This window comes from Nerophis ophidion, linkage group LG13, assembly GCF_033978795.1.
Source record: "Nerophis ophidion isolate RoL-2023_Sa linkage group LG13, RoL_Noph_v1.0, whole genome shotgun sequence".
Lineage (NCBI taxonomy): Eukaryota > Metazoa > Chordata > Actinopteri > Syngnathiformes > Syngnathidae > Nerophis > Nerophis ophidion.
This window is the reverse complement of record NC_084623.1, coordinates 3,495,256-3,508,264: the sequence shown is the minus strand read 5'-3', so window position 1 is coordinate 3,508,264 and position 13,009 is coordinate 3,495,256. Positions and strand designations below refer to the sequence as shown.

Below are 13,009 nucleotides of genomic sequence, written 5' to 3'. Positions count from 1 at the left end.
GACCGCACATAAAAGCAATGGGACTCTGGGAATGGAGCTTGTAGTTACATATTATATACATATGTGTTTAAATATGTACATAAAGTGTTGTAATTATATTCCAACTCTGCGTTCTTCTTGGTCATCGCCGCCGCCGCCGCCCAACCACACCACCACAAATAGATGCCTGACCTGTGGGAAACACTAATGTTATATTGTCTTTATATTCCAGCCACTTCATCCATTTTTGGGGGGAATTGAGGGGATAATTATGATGCGTTCAAGAGTCATACGGCCTGAGGGAAGAAGCTGTTACAGAACCTGGAGGTTCCGCTACGGAGGCTGCGGAACCTCTTGTATAAATGTTTTAGTATATAACTGTTGTAGTATATAAATCTATATATTGGTTTTGAAAATGAAAAAATATCAAAATGGCGCCCGCATGCATTAATTTTTTTTCAGTGGAAAATGTTTGGACACCCCTGGATTTAACGGGCTCTGTGCTGGAAATACCTACTTGCACTGGAAGGCATCACCCCGAGGGGCGGGGCTAGTGTGAGCTAGCTCGGCATCGACAACCGCGCTAACCAGTTAGCTTAGCCTGTTAGCTCGTCGCCGAGGCCACAGGTCCACCCACCCCCGCGTCGCGCTGCTCGACCACGGCCTCGACACCGCACTTGGCTCTGCCGGGAGCCGCGATGGAGGGCGTGATAGTGAAAAAGGAGCCCGTGGAAAGCGAGCAAGACGAGGAGGAAGATGTGTACGAGGTGGAGAGGATCATTGAAATGCGTGTGGAGGAGGTGAGGCTAACTAGCTACATGCTAACAACATAGTGCATCACCACCGAGGCCTTTATGGAGCCTAACTAACATCACACCCGAGGCCTTTATGGAGCCTAACTAACATCACCACCGAGGCCTTTATGGAGCCTAACTAACATCACCACCGAGGCCTTTATGGAGCCTAACTAACATCACCACCGAGGTCTTTATGGAGCCTAACTAACATCACCACCGAGGCCTTTATGGAGCCTAACTAACATCACCACCGAGGCCTTTATGGAGCCTAACTAACATCACCACCGAGGCCTTTATGGAGCCTAACTAACATCACCACCGAGGCCTTTATGGAGCCTAACTAACATCACCACCGAGGCCTTTATGGAGCCTAACTAACATCACCACCGAGGCCTTTATGGAGCCTAACTAACATCACCACCGAGGCCTTTATGGAGCCTAACTAACATCACCACCGAGGCCTTTATGGAGCCTAACTAACATCACCACCGAGGCCTTTATGGAGCCTAACTAACATCACCACCGAGGCTTTTATGGAGCCTCACTAACATCACCACCGAGGCCTTTATGGAGCCTAACTAACATCACCACCGAGGCCTTTATGGAGCCTAACTAACATCACCACCGATGCCTTTATCTAGCCTAACTAACATCACCACCGATGCCTTTATGGAGCCTAACTAACATCACCATCGAGGCCTTTATGGAGCCTAACTAACATCACCATCAAGTATTGCTCACCTTTATGGAGCCTAACTAACATCACCACCGAGGCCTTTATGGAGCCTAACTAACATCACCATCAAGTATTGCTCACCTTTTATGGAGCCTAACTAACATCACCACCGAGGCCTTTATGGAGCTTAACTAACATCACCATCAAGTATTGCTCACCTTTATGGAGCCTAACTAACATCACCACCGAGGCCTTTATGGAGCCTAACTAACATCACCACCGAGGCCTTTATGGAGCCTAACTAACATCACCATCGAGGCCTTTATGGAGCCTAACTAAGATCACCACCGAGGCCTTTATGGGGCCTAACTAACATCACCACCAAGGCCTTTATGGAGCCTAACTAACATCACTACCGAGGCCTTAATGGGGCCTAACTAACATCACTACCGAGGCCTTTATGGAGCCTAACTAAAATCACCACCGAGGCCTTTATGGAGCCTAACTAACATCACCACCAAGGCCTTTATGGAGCCTAACTAACATCACCACCAAGTATTGCTCACCTTTAGAGAGCCTAACTAACATCACCACCGAGGCCTTTATGGAGCCTAACTAACATCACCACCGAGGCCTTTATGGAGCCTAACTAACATCACCACCGAGGCCTTTATGGAGCCTAACTAACATCACCACGAGGCCTTTATGGAGCCTAACTAACATCACCACCGAGGCCTTTATGGAGCCTAACTAACATCACCACCGAGGCCTTTATGGAGCCTAACTAACATCACCACTGAGGCCTTTATAGAGCCTAACTAACATCACCACGAGGCCTTTATGGAGCCTAACTAACATCACCACCAAGTATTGCTCACCTTTAGGGAGCATCGCGACACTATCTCATGATCTGGATCTGTGTTTTTCAACCACTGTGCCGCGGCACACCAGTGTACTGTGAGATATTGTCTGGTATGCCGTGGGAGAAGATTTAATTTCACCTCCGTCCATCCATTTTTCTACCGCTTCTCCCTTTAAGGGTAGCCGGGGGTGCTGGAGCCTATCGCAGCTGCATTCAGGCGGAAGGCGGCGTACACCCTAGACAAGTCGCCACCTAATTGGGTTGAAAATATCTTTAGCAAACAAGTAATTGCAATCCGCAAATAATGTGCCGTTGGTTTTTTGTATATTTTTTTAAAATATTTATTTATTTATTATTTTTTATAAACATTTATTGATAAATTGCAACATCTACAAACAGTTGACAAAAAAATAATAATCAAAATAAGTACAATAACGGTACAAAAGTTACTTTGAGTTTTAAACTCAAAGTAACTAAAATAGAATGCAAAAATTATATATATATATATATATATATATATATATATATATATATATATATATATATATATATATATATATATATGTATGTATAGGGGTGTGGGAAAAAAGCGATTCTCGCGTTGTGCGATTCAGAATCGATTCTCTTTTTTTTTTAATCGATTTTTTTATTTTATATTTTAATAGTTTTTTTAATCAATCCAACAAAACAATACACAGCAATACCATAACAATGCAATCCAATTCCAAAACCAAACCTGACCCAGCAAAACTCAGAACTGCAATAAACAGAGCAATTGAGCGGAGACACAAACACGACACAGAACAAACCAAAAGTAGTGAAACAAAAATAAATATTATCAACAACAGTATCAATATTAGTTATGGCCACCGATTCGGTGGCCATGTACTGCTCGCCTGTGTATCGGCTGGGGACATCTCTGCACTGCTGATCCGCCTCCGCTTGGGATGTTTTCCTGCTGGCTCCGCTGTGAACGGGACTCTCGCGACTGTGTTGGATCCATTATGGATTGAACTTTCACAGTATCATGTTAGACCTGCTCGACATCCATTGCTTTCCTCCTCTCCAAGGTTCTCATAGTCATCATTGTCACCGACGTCCCACTGGGTGTGAATTTTTCCTTGCCCTTATGTGGGCCTACCGAGGATGTGGTAGTGGTTTGTGCAGCCCTTTGAGACACTAGTGATTTAGGGCTATATAAGTAAACATTGATTGATTGATTGATATTATTTCAGCATAGCAGTCATTAAAAATCCCTCACTGACATTATCATTAGACATTTATAAAAAAATAACAAAAAAGAACAATAGTGTCACAGTGGCTTACACTTGCATGGCATCTCATAAGCTTGACAACACACTGTGTCCAATGTTTTCACAAAGATAAAATAAGTCATATTTTTGGTTTGTTTAATGGTTAAAACAAATTTACATTATTGCAATCAGTTGATAAAACATTGTCCTTTACAATTATAAAAGCTTTTAAAAAAAAATCTACTACTCTGCTAGCATGTCAGCAGACTGGGGTAGATCCTGCTGAAATCCTATGTTTTGAATGAATACAGAATTAGGGACGGCGTGGCGCAGTGGGAGAGTGGCCGTGCGCAACCCGAGGGTCACTGGTTCAATCCCCACCTAGAACCAACCTCGTCATGTCTGTTGTGTCCTGAGCAAGACACTTCACCCTTGCTCCTGATGGGTGCTGGTTGGCGCCTTGCATGGCAGCTCCCTCCATCAGTGTGTGAATGTGGAAGTAGTGTCAAAGCGCTTTGAGTACCTTGAAGGTAGAAAAGCGCTATACAAGTACAACCCATGTATTTATTATTTATTTAATCCTTTTGAATCGAGAATCGCATTGAATCGAAAAAAATTGATATATAATCGAATTGCGACCCCAAGAATCGATATTGAATTGGGTTGACACCCAAAGATTCACAGCGCTAATATACATTAATTACTGTTTATTTATATAGCCCTAAATCACAAGTGTCTCAAAGGGCTGCACAAGCCACAACGACATCCTCGGTTCAGATCCTACATCAGGGCAAGGACAAACTCAACCCAGTGGGATGACAATGACAAACATTGGAGAGGACCGCAGATGTGGGCGACAATGTCACAGATGTCATTCACAACATTATTCCAGGGAGCAATTACATAGGAGACACACACACTCATTTTGAAATAAGCTGCAGATGTTTCTGATCAAAGCAAAGTTTCTGTGTTGTTGAGTGTCTGTGCTGTCTAGAGCTCGGCAGAGTAACCATGTAATACTCTACCATAACAGTAGGTGGCAGCAGGTAGCTAATTGCTCCGTGGGTGTCGGGAACAATTATCGTGATCACAATATGCAGACGACAGCGGGAGACAGCGTGCAGGGAAAAAAGTATCTAATGCTTAAACCAAAAAACAAACAAAAGGCGAGTGCCGTTAAGAAAAGGCATTGAAGCTTAGGAATGGCTACGCAAAATGAAACTAAAACTGAATTGGCTTCAAAGTAAACAAAAACAGAATGCTGGACGACAGCATAGACTTACACCGTGTGGAGCAGCAGACGGCGTTTACAAAGTACATCCGTCTTGACATGACAATCAACAACAAAATAGGAAACACTGCACACAGGAAAACGGCAAAATAAGTCAGGGTGTGATGTGACAGGTGGTGACAGTACACCTACTTTGATACAATAGCTTTATTGATGCATGCTTGGTTGGTTATGGTTTGAATTTATATCCAGCAATTGTGAGAACTACTTTTTACTGACAATATCGGCTGCTGAGTTTAATTTTTTTATGTTTTCTGCTAGTGGTGTGCCTCAGGATTTTTCCAATTTAACTAATGTGCCTTGGCTCGAAAAAGATTGAAAAACTCTGATCTAGAGGCTTTGTGGCACCTCTGTCGTGTTTTTGCCTCTCATCCATTGTGACGGTTAATATAACAAAACACTTGCAAGGCACATTATAATATCACAATAAAACACTTGCAATGCACATTGTAATATTACAATAAAACACTTGCAAGGCACATTATAATCCATCCTATCCATACATTTTCTACCGCTTATTCCCTTTGAGGTGCCTATCTCAGCTACAATCGGCTGGAAGGCGGGGTACACCCTGGAGAAGTCGTCACCTCATCGCAGGGCTAACACAGATAGACAGACAACATTCACACTCACATTCACACACTAGGGTCACCTAGGGCTGGGCGATATATCGCGGGTTTGCCTCTGTGCGATATAGAAAATTACTATATCGCAATATTCGGATGTACATTCTCACGCAGTTGCTTTTAGCTGCGAGCATTACACTACAGGCCTTTCTCACTCCTTCTCGTCTCTACTTCTCACAGAGACGTAAAACAAGCCCACCTTCTTACATACGTCACATACTGTCACGCGTGTAGCGTCATACGCCCTCGCCGAGCAGACAGGTAGCAGCATGGCTAACGTTAGCTGAGGCAGGTCATGCAAGCGGAGTAGTGCGAGCGACATTACAAGGGAAAGAAGGTGCAAAACTGATCACAAATGGAGGAAGAACAATTAATGCCCCAAAAAAACAGCAGGGGTCTATCATCTGGCAGTGGTTTGGCTTCAAGCGGGAAGATATTCAGCAGACAGCAGCAATATGCAAACAATGCGGCAGAAGTGTTGCTACAAAAGGTAGCAGCACTACTAATTTGTCCTTTCATTTAAAAATTCACCCGCGAGAGATTGAAGAGTATTTACTAAAATACAGTTTTGGTAAATTGCCTTAGTTGTGATTTCCCTCTCTGCATGGAAGTTTAAAAGTAGCATATATGAATGCAGTATGAAGAAGAATGTTTGAATGTAGACACATAGAATCATCATACTGCTGTGATTATATGCATCAAGTGTTCATTCAAGGCTAAGGCAAAATATCGAGACATATATCGTATATCGCGATATGGTATAAAAATATCGAGATATTAATAAAAGCCAATATCGCCCAGCCCTAGGCCACCTCATCGCAGGGCCAACACATTCACACTCACATTCACACAATAGGGCCAATTTAGTGTTGCCCATTATATCACAATGAAACACCTGTGGCGTTAGCAGCGCGGTTAATATGACATTCATTTGCATAATCTGCAACAACGCGTATATGTTCTTTAAAAAGGCAACAGAATGTACCTACATTTAAAAACAAATCTGTGTCATTATTATTTTTAGTATCACCGTATATTTGTTCTTACACCGTTTTAGAATGGAATAGAATAGAGTTTTATTGTCATTATTACAGTGAACAGGTTCAAAGAACAACGAAATTGGAGCAGATCCCCCAAGGTGCATACACAATAATACAGTAATATAAATAGTAAAAAACATAAAAAAAGAAGATATATATATATCTATATATGTGTATATATCCACACACATGCATATATACATATATAAATACACACATATACATATATATATATATACATGCACGTATACATACATCTATTTGCTGCTTATTGTGCAATGCTCTTTGTAAAGATGTTTTTCACCCAATCAATCCACTTTATTTGTATAGCACATTTAAACAACAAAAATGGTTCCAGAGTCCTGCATAACAATATTAAACACAATATTCAAATATTATCCTTAGCTCCACCAATGACTGAATAGAAACAACAACAAAAAAAATATAGAACCAATATGAAAATAAATATGATTGAAAACGATTGTAAAGAGTAAAACCAATTAAACAATAAATAGAAAAAAAACAAAAAAAACACAGATGACCACACAACTCACGTAGTGTTAAAAGCCAGAGAATAAAAGTGGGTCTTAAGACGAGACTTAAAACACTTCACTGTGGGAGCAGTTGGAACATGGAGGGGCAGAGTGTTCCAGAGCTTAGGTCGAGCACAGAGAAGACTCTGTTTTAAGTCTATGGCCCCGGCTTTTATTTTGCCATGGCTGGCCGCCACAATCAATTACCTTACATGTGGGGGAAACCCCATGAGGGCTGAAATGATCATTTGGAGGTTGCAAATGATGACTTAAGTATTGCTCATTGGCTGTGTGAAATGTGTTCCAGGGTGAGGTGCTCTACAGGGTGCGCTGGAAAGGTTACTGCTCCGACGACGACACCTGGGAGCCGGAGGCCCACCTGGAGGACTGCCGTGAGGTCTTGTTAGCGTTTAAGAAGGCCGCCACGGACGCCAAAAAAGAAGCAGAGGCCAAGAAGGTTGTGGTAAGTCCTGACTCAACGGTTTTGACAGAAGGAACTGAAAGACTGTTTGAGTGGATGCTGTATTGCTTCAGAGCAATGTTGTGGATTTTTATATTACCTCCATTTTTCATTTTTTTGAGTGGATTAATATTGGCCCGTGGATTAATGGAGGACAGTCCATAAAACGTGGTTGTGAGTAAAGTGCGTTCAATTAAAACGTGACTTTAAGGACACATTGTTGCGTTACAAACTTTTGTGTGGGGTTACTCCCTTATTTGTCATTATTCAAAGATGATTTTACTGTGCAGCAGCTGACCTGAATGTGACAGCCGGAACAAAAAAAATAGAGATAGCAGTATCGTTAGTCTAGAATGTTCACGTTCCTCATGGGCCAACCTAATTAGGAACCGGTACCAAAATATACCGTTACTCGGTATACCTCCTGTGTCATTAGTCATTTGTTCAACTTCTTTAGTTAGATGGAGGATGCCTTCAAGAGGAAGAGGGCCAAGTATGAGGATCTGGCAGGGGATGGAGGACCTGACGCAACCCAATGGCAGTCGGGTGCAGAGGACTTGTCAGCCAGTCTGTCATCTGGGCAGTCAAGATGTCGAGAGTGAAGGGACTGCAGAACAGGAAAGCCCTCAGAGACATCACAGAGGCAGCAGAAAAGGCGTCAAGATGGCTGTGGATCAAGCGGGAGGATCAGTGGGCTACTCAAGCTACTTAGACACCTGATCAATCCCGGTTGAGTCACCTGGGCGAGGGTGTCTATTGTGAGACCTGAAACACCCAATGAACCCAGGGTGCAACACTGATGATGTGTTTAAGTTGCAACAAGAGTGTTTGCTAGAACTATACTGGTGGTGTTCCTCAAGGTTCCATTTTAGGTCCACTCTTTTTTATCTTTTGGGCTGGTCCTTTCAGCAGAAGATATAATTAAATAGACCAAATATCTTCTGTAGAGGACTGTGGTTTTATGGACTATATAGAACAAGACTAAGAGCGAAGGGAGTAGCTTTCAGGAAATTAAGCATTTAGTTCAATCAATCAAAGTTTATTTATATAACCCTTAATCACAAGTGTCTCAAAGGACTACACAAGCTACCACGACATCTTCGGCGCAGATCCCACATCAGGGCAAGAAAAAACTCAACCCAATGGGCAGGTTGAGAAACCTCGGAGGGGACCGCAGATGAGAGGGGACCGGTGCAGCGGATGTGGAGTCGATCTTGTTAACAGTGTTAGAGTCCAGTCCATAGTGGGGCCAGCAGGGATCATCTTGTATGGAGACAGTCCCCAACTGATGCACAGAGGAGTGGTCCACCCCGGGTCCTAACTTTGAACAGCTAGCGCAACATCTGTGGTAATAACCTCTCCACGCAAGAGAGGGGGGCAGAGTAGAAAAGAAGAGAGACGGCAGATCAACTGTTCTAAAAAAGGGTACATTTAAAGGCTAGGGTATACAAATGAGTTTTATGATGGGACTTCTACTGAGTTAGCATCTGTAGAACATTCCAGAGTACTGGAGTCTGAATAGAATACGCTCTATACCATGCAGACTTGGTTGGGGCTCCTGGAATCACTTATAAGCCGGAGTTCTTGGAATATCGCTGGTATAAAGTATGACTTCTGTAGCTTTATACGGGGTTAAAGGTGGATATTTCAAGAGTTTTTGCTTCTTTCAGCAGCAGAAACCGCTTCCTACAAAGAGCGACTTGTTTGAGGCCGACTCAGAGAGCGACAGCGACAAAGATCGTCTGAGCGAGGCTCCTGTCAAGAAAAAGAAGAAAAAGAAGGTACGGGAAGAAGAGGATGAGCTGCAGCCCCGTAAGGAGAAGAAGAAAAAGAAGAAGAAAGACAAGTGGAGGGATGAGTTCAAGCCCGTGCCGGCGCCGGAGACCGATGAGGAGGAGACGGAGCCGCCCTCCCCTCCCGAGCCTAAGGAGAAACAGGCAGAGCAAAAAAAGCGTCTGATTGACTCTGATGACGAGGACGATGAGCTGGCTCCGCCAAAGAAACCCAAGAAAGACAAGACGAAAGATGGAGGCAAGCACAGGAAGGACCGAGGGGAGGAGGGGAAGAAGAAGAAAGCCAAGAAGGAGCGCAAGATCGAGTCTTCTGAAGACGAGGGCCCTGCCGGCCTCATCGAGGACGACCGAAGCGAAGGCCTCTCCGACGCCCAACTGGATGAGGACGTGCAGGCCGAGACGTCCGCCAAGCCCCCGGAGAAGACGCGCATGGAGGACAAGGCCAAACACAAGAAGGGCAAGTTGGATGTGAAGCTACAGGGTATCAAGGAGCTCATCCTGGACAGGAAGAGCAAGAAAGGCGACTTCTCGCTCAAAGAGAGCAGCCTCCACAAATTGAAGAGCCTCACGTCCAGAGGCAGGGAGGAGGCGGCGCCGCACTCGTCCGACTCCAGCGACAGCTCCAGCCTGCACAAGAAGGCCAAGAGCAAAAGTCAGGAGGGGACCTCGGCCGCCGCCAAAACACCCTCGTCCACCTCCACGTCCTCGCTGGCCACAGCGGGCAAGCACAAAGAGGACGAGGCCGCCAAAGAGGACTCGTCGGGGCATAAAGAGGCCAAAAGCTCCACCCACCTCTTTGAGACCTACTTGCTGGACTGCGAGGCGAAGGATAGAGCCCCCCGCAGGCCACCGGCGCACACACCCGCCTCGGACAAGAGCAGCAACAAAGCCCCGAAGGTAAGACGCTAACATCTCCTTCGGAGTCTTTAAGGGAGGGCTGCATGGTTTATTGGAAGTAAGAGAGTTCTTGTTGGAGTGTCTCCTTCCTTGTTGTTTGTAAAACACTGTGAGAAAACCACAACACCCTCACACATGTGACTTCTAGGTCTCCACCTGTTTTTATCTCTCACTTTTTAGATCCTTGGAAAGGTTGAGAAGGTCTCCAAGCCAATCAAAGAGCCTCCTTCGCTGAAGGAGCTGGAAAAGACGGAATTCAAGACCAAGCCATTGGAGGGTATGCACCTTTTTAAAGGGGAGCTACACTTCTTTTTGGAAATGTTGCCTATTGTTTACAATCATTTTGAGAGACAAGACGACAAAAAGTTTGTAATTTTTTTGTATTCCAATTTGTAAAAATCGGATCGTTCTTGGTGGCTAGCATTGCAGCTAACGTTAGCAATCAATTCTGCCTCTAAATCACTTTAAAAATGCATTCAAAATTCATCAACAATACTTCATTTACGTTCTGTAACCTGTATAATAACCAAACTGTAGTGACATTGTTATTGTAAGAGTGAACACTGAGGAACTATTTTTCTAACCTAGTGACACATCGTCGCACTACGGTATTAGCCGTAAGCTAGTTACGGCAAGAGGTAAGCTAGCTTCTACGCCTTGTAATGCTCAACACAATGCGATAAAACACCAACCTGTACTGTGTGGAAAAACATGAACAATCATATTACAATGTCTGTAATATGTGTGTGTCATGATCAGTATAAAGTGTGACTCACTCAATGTATCGTTGTGTTTGGTCCTGCTGCCCAGGGACGTTTTTCCCGGTTTATTTGGGTAAGCAAACAATTTATGTCAAAATAGTTTGGCTCCAAGTTACACATTTATTATGTCAAAGATTACTTATAGCGTCAAACATGTTTTATACTGTAGTTTGTTCAAAGTAGCCACTCTTTGCTCTGATTACTTTTTCGCAAACTCTTGGCATTCTCTCCATGAGCTTCAAGAGGTAGTCACCTGAAATTGTTTTCACTTCACAGGTGTGCTTGAAGCTCATCAAGAAAATGCCAAGAGTGTGCAAAGCAAACTAACTTAAATAATTACTATTGAGAACTTGGTTCCCCAAAAACAACTTACCACTCCACTTTAACTTAAAGCCATCGTATGTCTGTCATAAGGTTAGGTTTTTTCATACCTACTATTGTACAAAATTTCACTCGATCAAACCTTTCACAAAGTACGTACGATTCCTGCTGATGCAGCTGTTGATATCGCATCGGTTCAGTGTCTTATCGACCGATCCTGAATTCTCAGATACCGGTATTGTATCCTAAGTTTAAAAAAAAAATATATATATATATATCCTTGATAGGTGCAACAAAGAGATGGAAATATTTAGACTATTCATGGATGTAACGATACACTGTGATAGAATATATACAAAATGCATTATGTTAAATAAGGTCAACATGTATTTTGTTGTTGATAAATAATCAGACTATTTTTAAAAGTGCAAAGATGGAAAGTATTTTGGTAGTTTTGATCAAAAAAATAAAGTACGAATTATCTAGACACCTCTAGTTTATACCCGCTCATTTTGAAAAATGTAAGGTGTTTTTTTTTTTAACTCACCGTTCTGTAATTTGAATTTGAAACAGTTATTAAGAACAAAACCGTGTTTGTCCTAAACTAGTATGTTCATAGGACATGCCGTTTCCATGTACTCGCAAATATGAAGAGATTAAAAAAAAGTCGGAAATTCCCTTTAACATTGGAACCAACTGTCAAAGAAAGAAGTGAAATTTGTGTAGTGGTTACATCACAGCATATCATAGCAATCCCCAGAGTAACAATTGCACCACTGGAGTATTGTAAGCCTGTCCCTCAACTAAAGTTCTCTTTGGGTCTGAAGTATGTGTCTCCCCGCCCCCAGTGGTCTCCAAGCCCAGCCAGGGTTACGGCTTCAGCCTGGACAGCGACGAGAGGGAAGCACAGGAGTCGGCAACCAAGCCCAGGCCCGGGGACGATTCCCGGGAGCGCCGGGAGAGGCTGGAAGAGAGCCAGCGGCTGAGCTGGGAGAGGAAGGGGCCGGCTGACGACCGGAAGAAGCGGCGGGAAGACGGCGAGCCCAAACTCCATGGGGGAAGTGATAGCCACATGAGCAGCCAGGACCCACTGGAGACCACAGACAAATCTGGTAACTACCGCATTTCCCAGACGATAGAGCGCACCAGTATATAAGCTGCACCCACTAAATTTGGGAAGAAAACAATGTTTTCCATACATTAGCCACACCAGACTAAAAGTCGCAGATATATACGTTGTGAAATTAGTTATTTACACAGAAATATGTTGTAAATGTTTATTTACATACCTTAATTGTTTCCAAACGGTGCCAGTAACACGGCAGTAAAACGGCTGGTCAAACAAAACAGAAGTCATGGACATGGACCCACTAGCCGTGCAAACTAGCTCTCCAATTAGCTAAACAGACTCAATAACTCCATGCTGACAATTTGGTCTGAGGAATTTCTGTGAGTGAAACAATACAAAAAGAATGTCATTGTTAGTTGATAATACTGACATACACTCGTAAACCTCTTAGCATATTAGCTAATGCTAACGACACCCGCTTTATTCATTATGATAGCATGTATAAATATGCATGAAAACATTTCTACAGACGTCACACGTGGGATGGTTTAGTAAGTAAGAATTGTTTTAGTTGTATTGTGTAACTTACAACCGTTGCTTGGAGCGTTGAATAAAGAATCCATAAGAGTAGAACCGCTATAGACGGCTAGA

At 43.3% G+C, this 13,009-nt stretch overlaps 1 protein-coding gene across 4 annotated transcripts in view; it reads left to right on the top strand.

The window, feature by feature from the left end:
* The first annotated feature begins 493 nt into the window (after positions 1-493).
* Positions 494-13,009, top strand: part of mphosph8 (M-phase phosphoprotein 8) — a 55,860-nt gene continuing 43,344 nt past the window's right edge. The window contains exons 1-5 of one of the 4 annotated variants that reach the window (XM_061918261.1): positions 494-779; positions 7,365-7,520; positions 9,191-10,207; positions 10,388-10,484; positions 12,138-12,401. In XM_061918261.1, coding sequence (XP_061774245.1) covers positions 678-779; positions 7,365-7,520; positions 9,191-10,207; positions 10,388-10,484; positions 12,138-12,401 — 1,636 coding nt within the window. In that variant the 5' untranslated portion in view covers positions 494-677. Of the gene's footprint in view, positions 780-7,364; positions 7,521-9,187; positions 10,208-10,387; positions 10,485-12,137; positions 12,402-13,009 lie in introns of all 4 variants that reach the window. The other 3 variants (XM_061918260.1, XM_061918262.1, XM_061918263.1) reach the window with 3 other exon arrangements.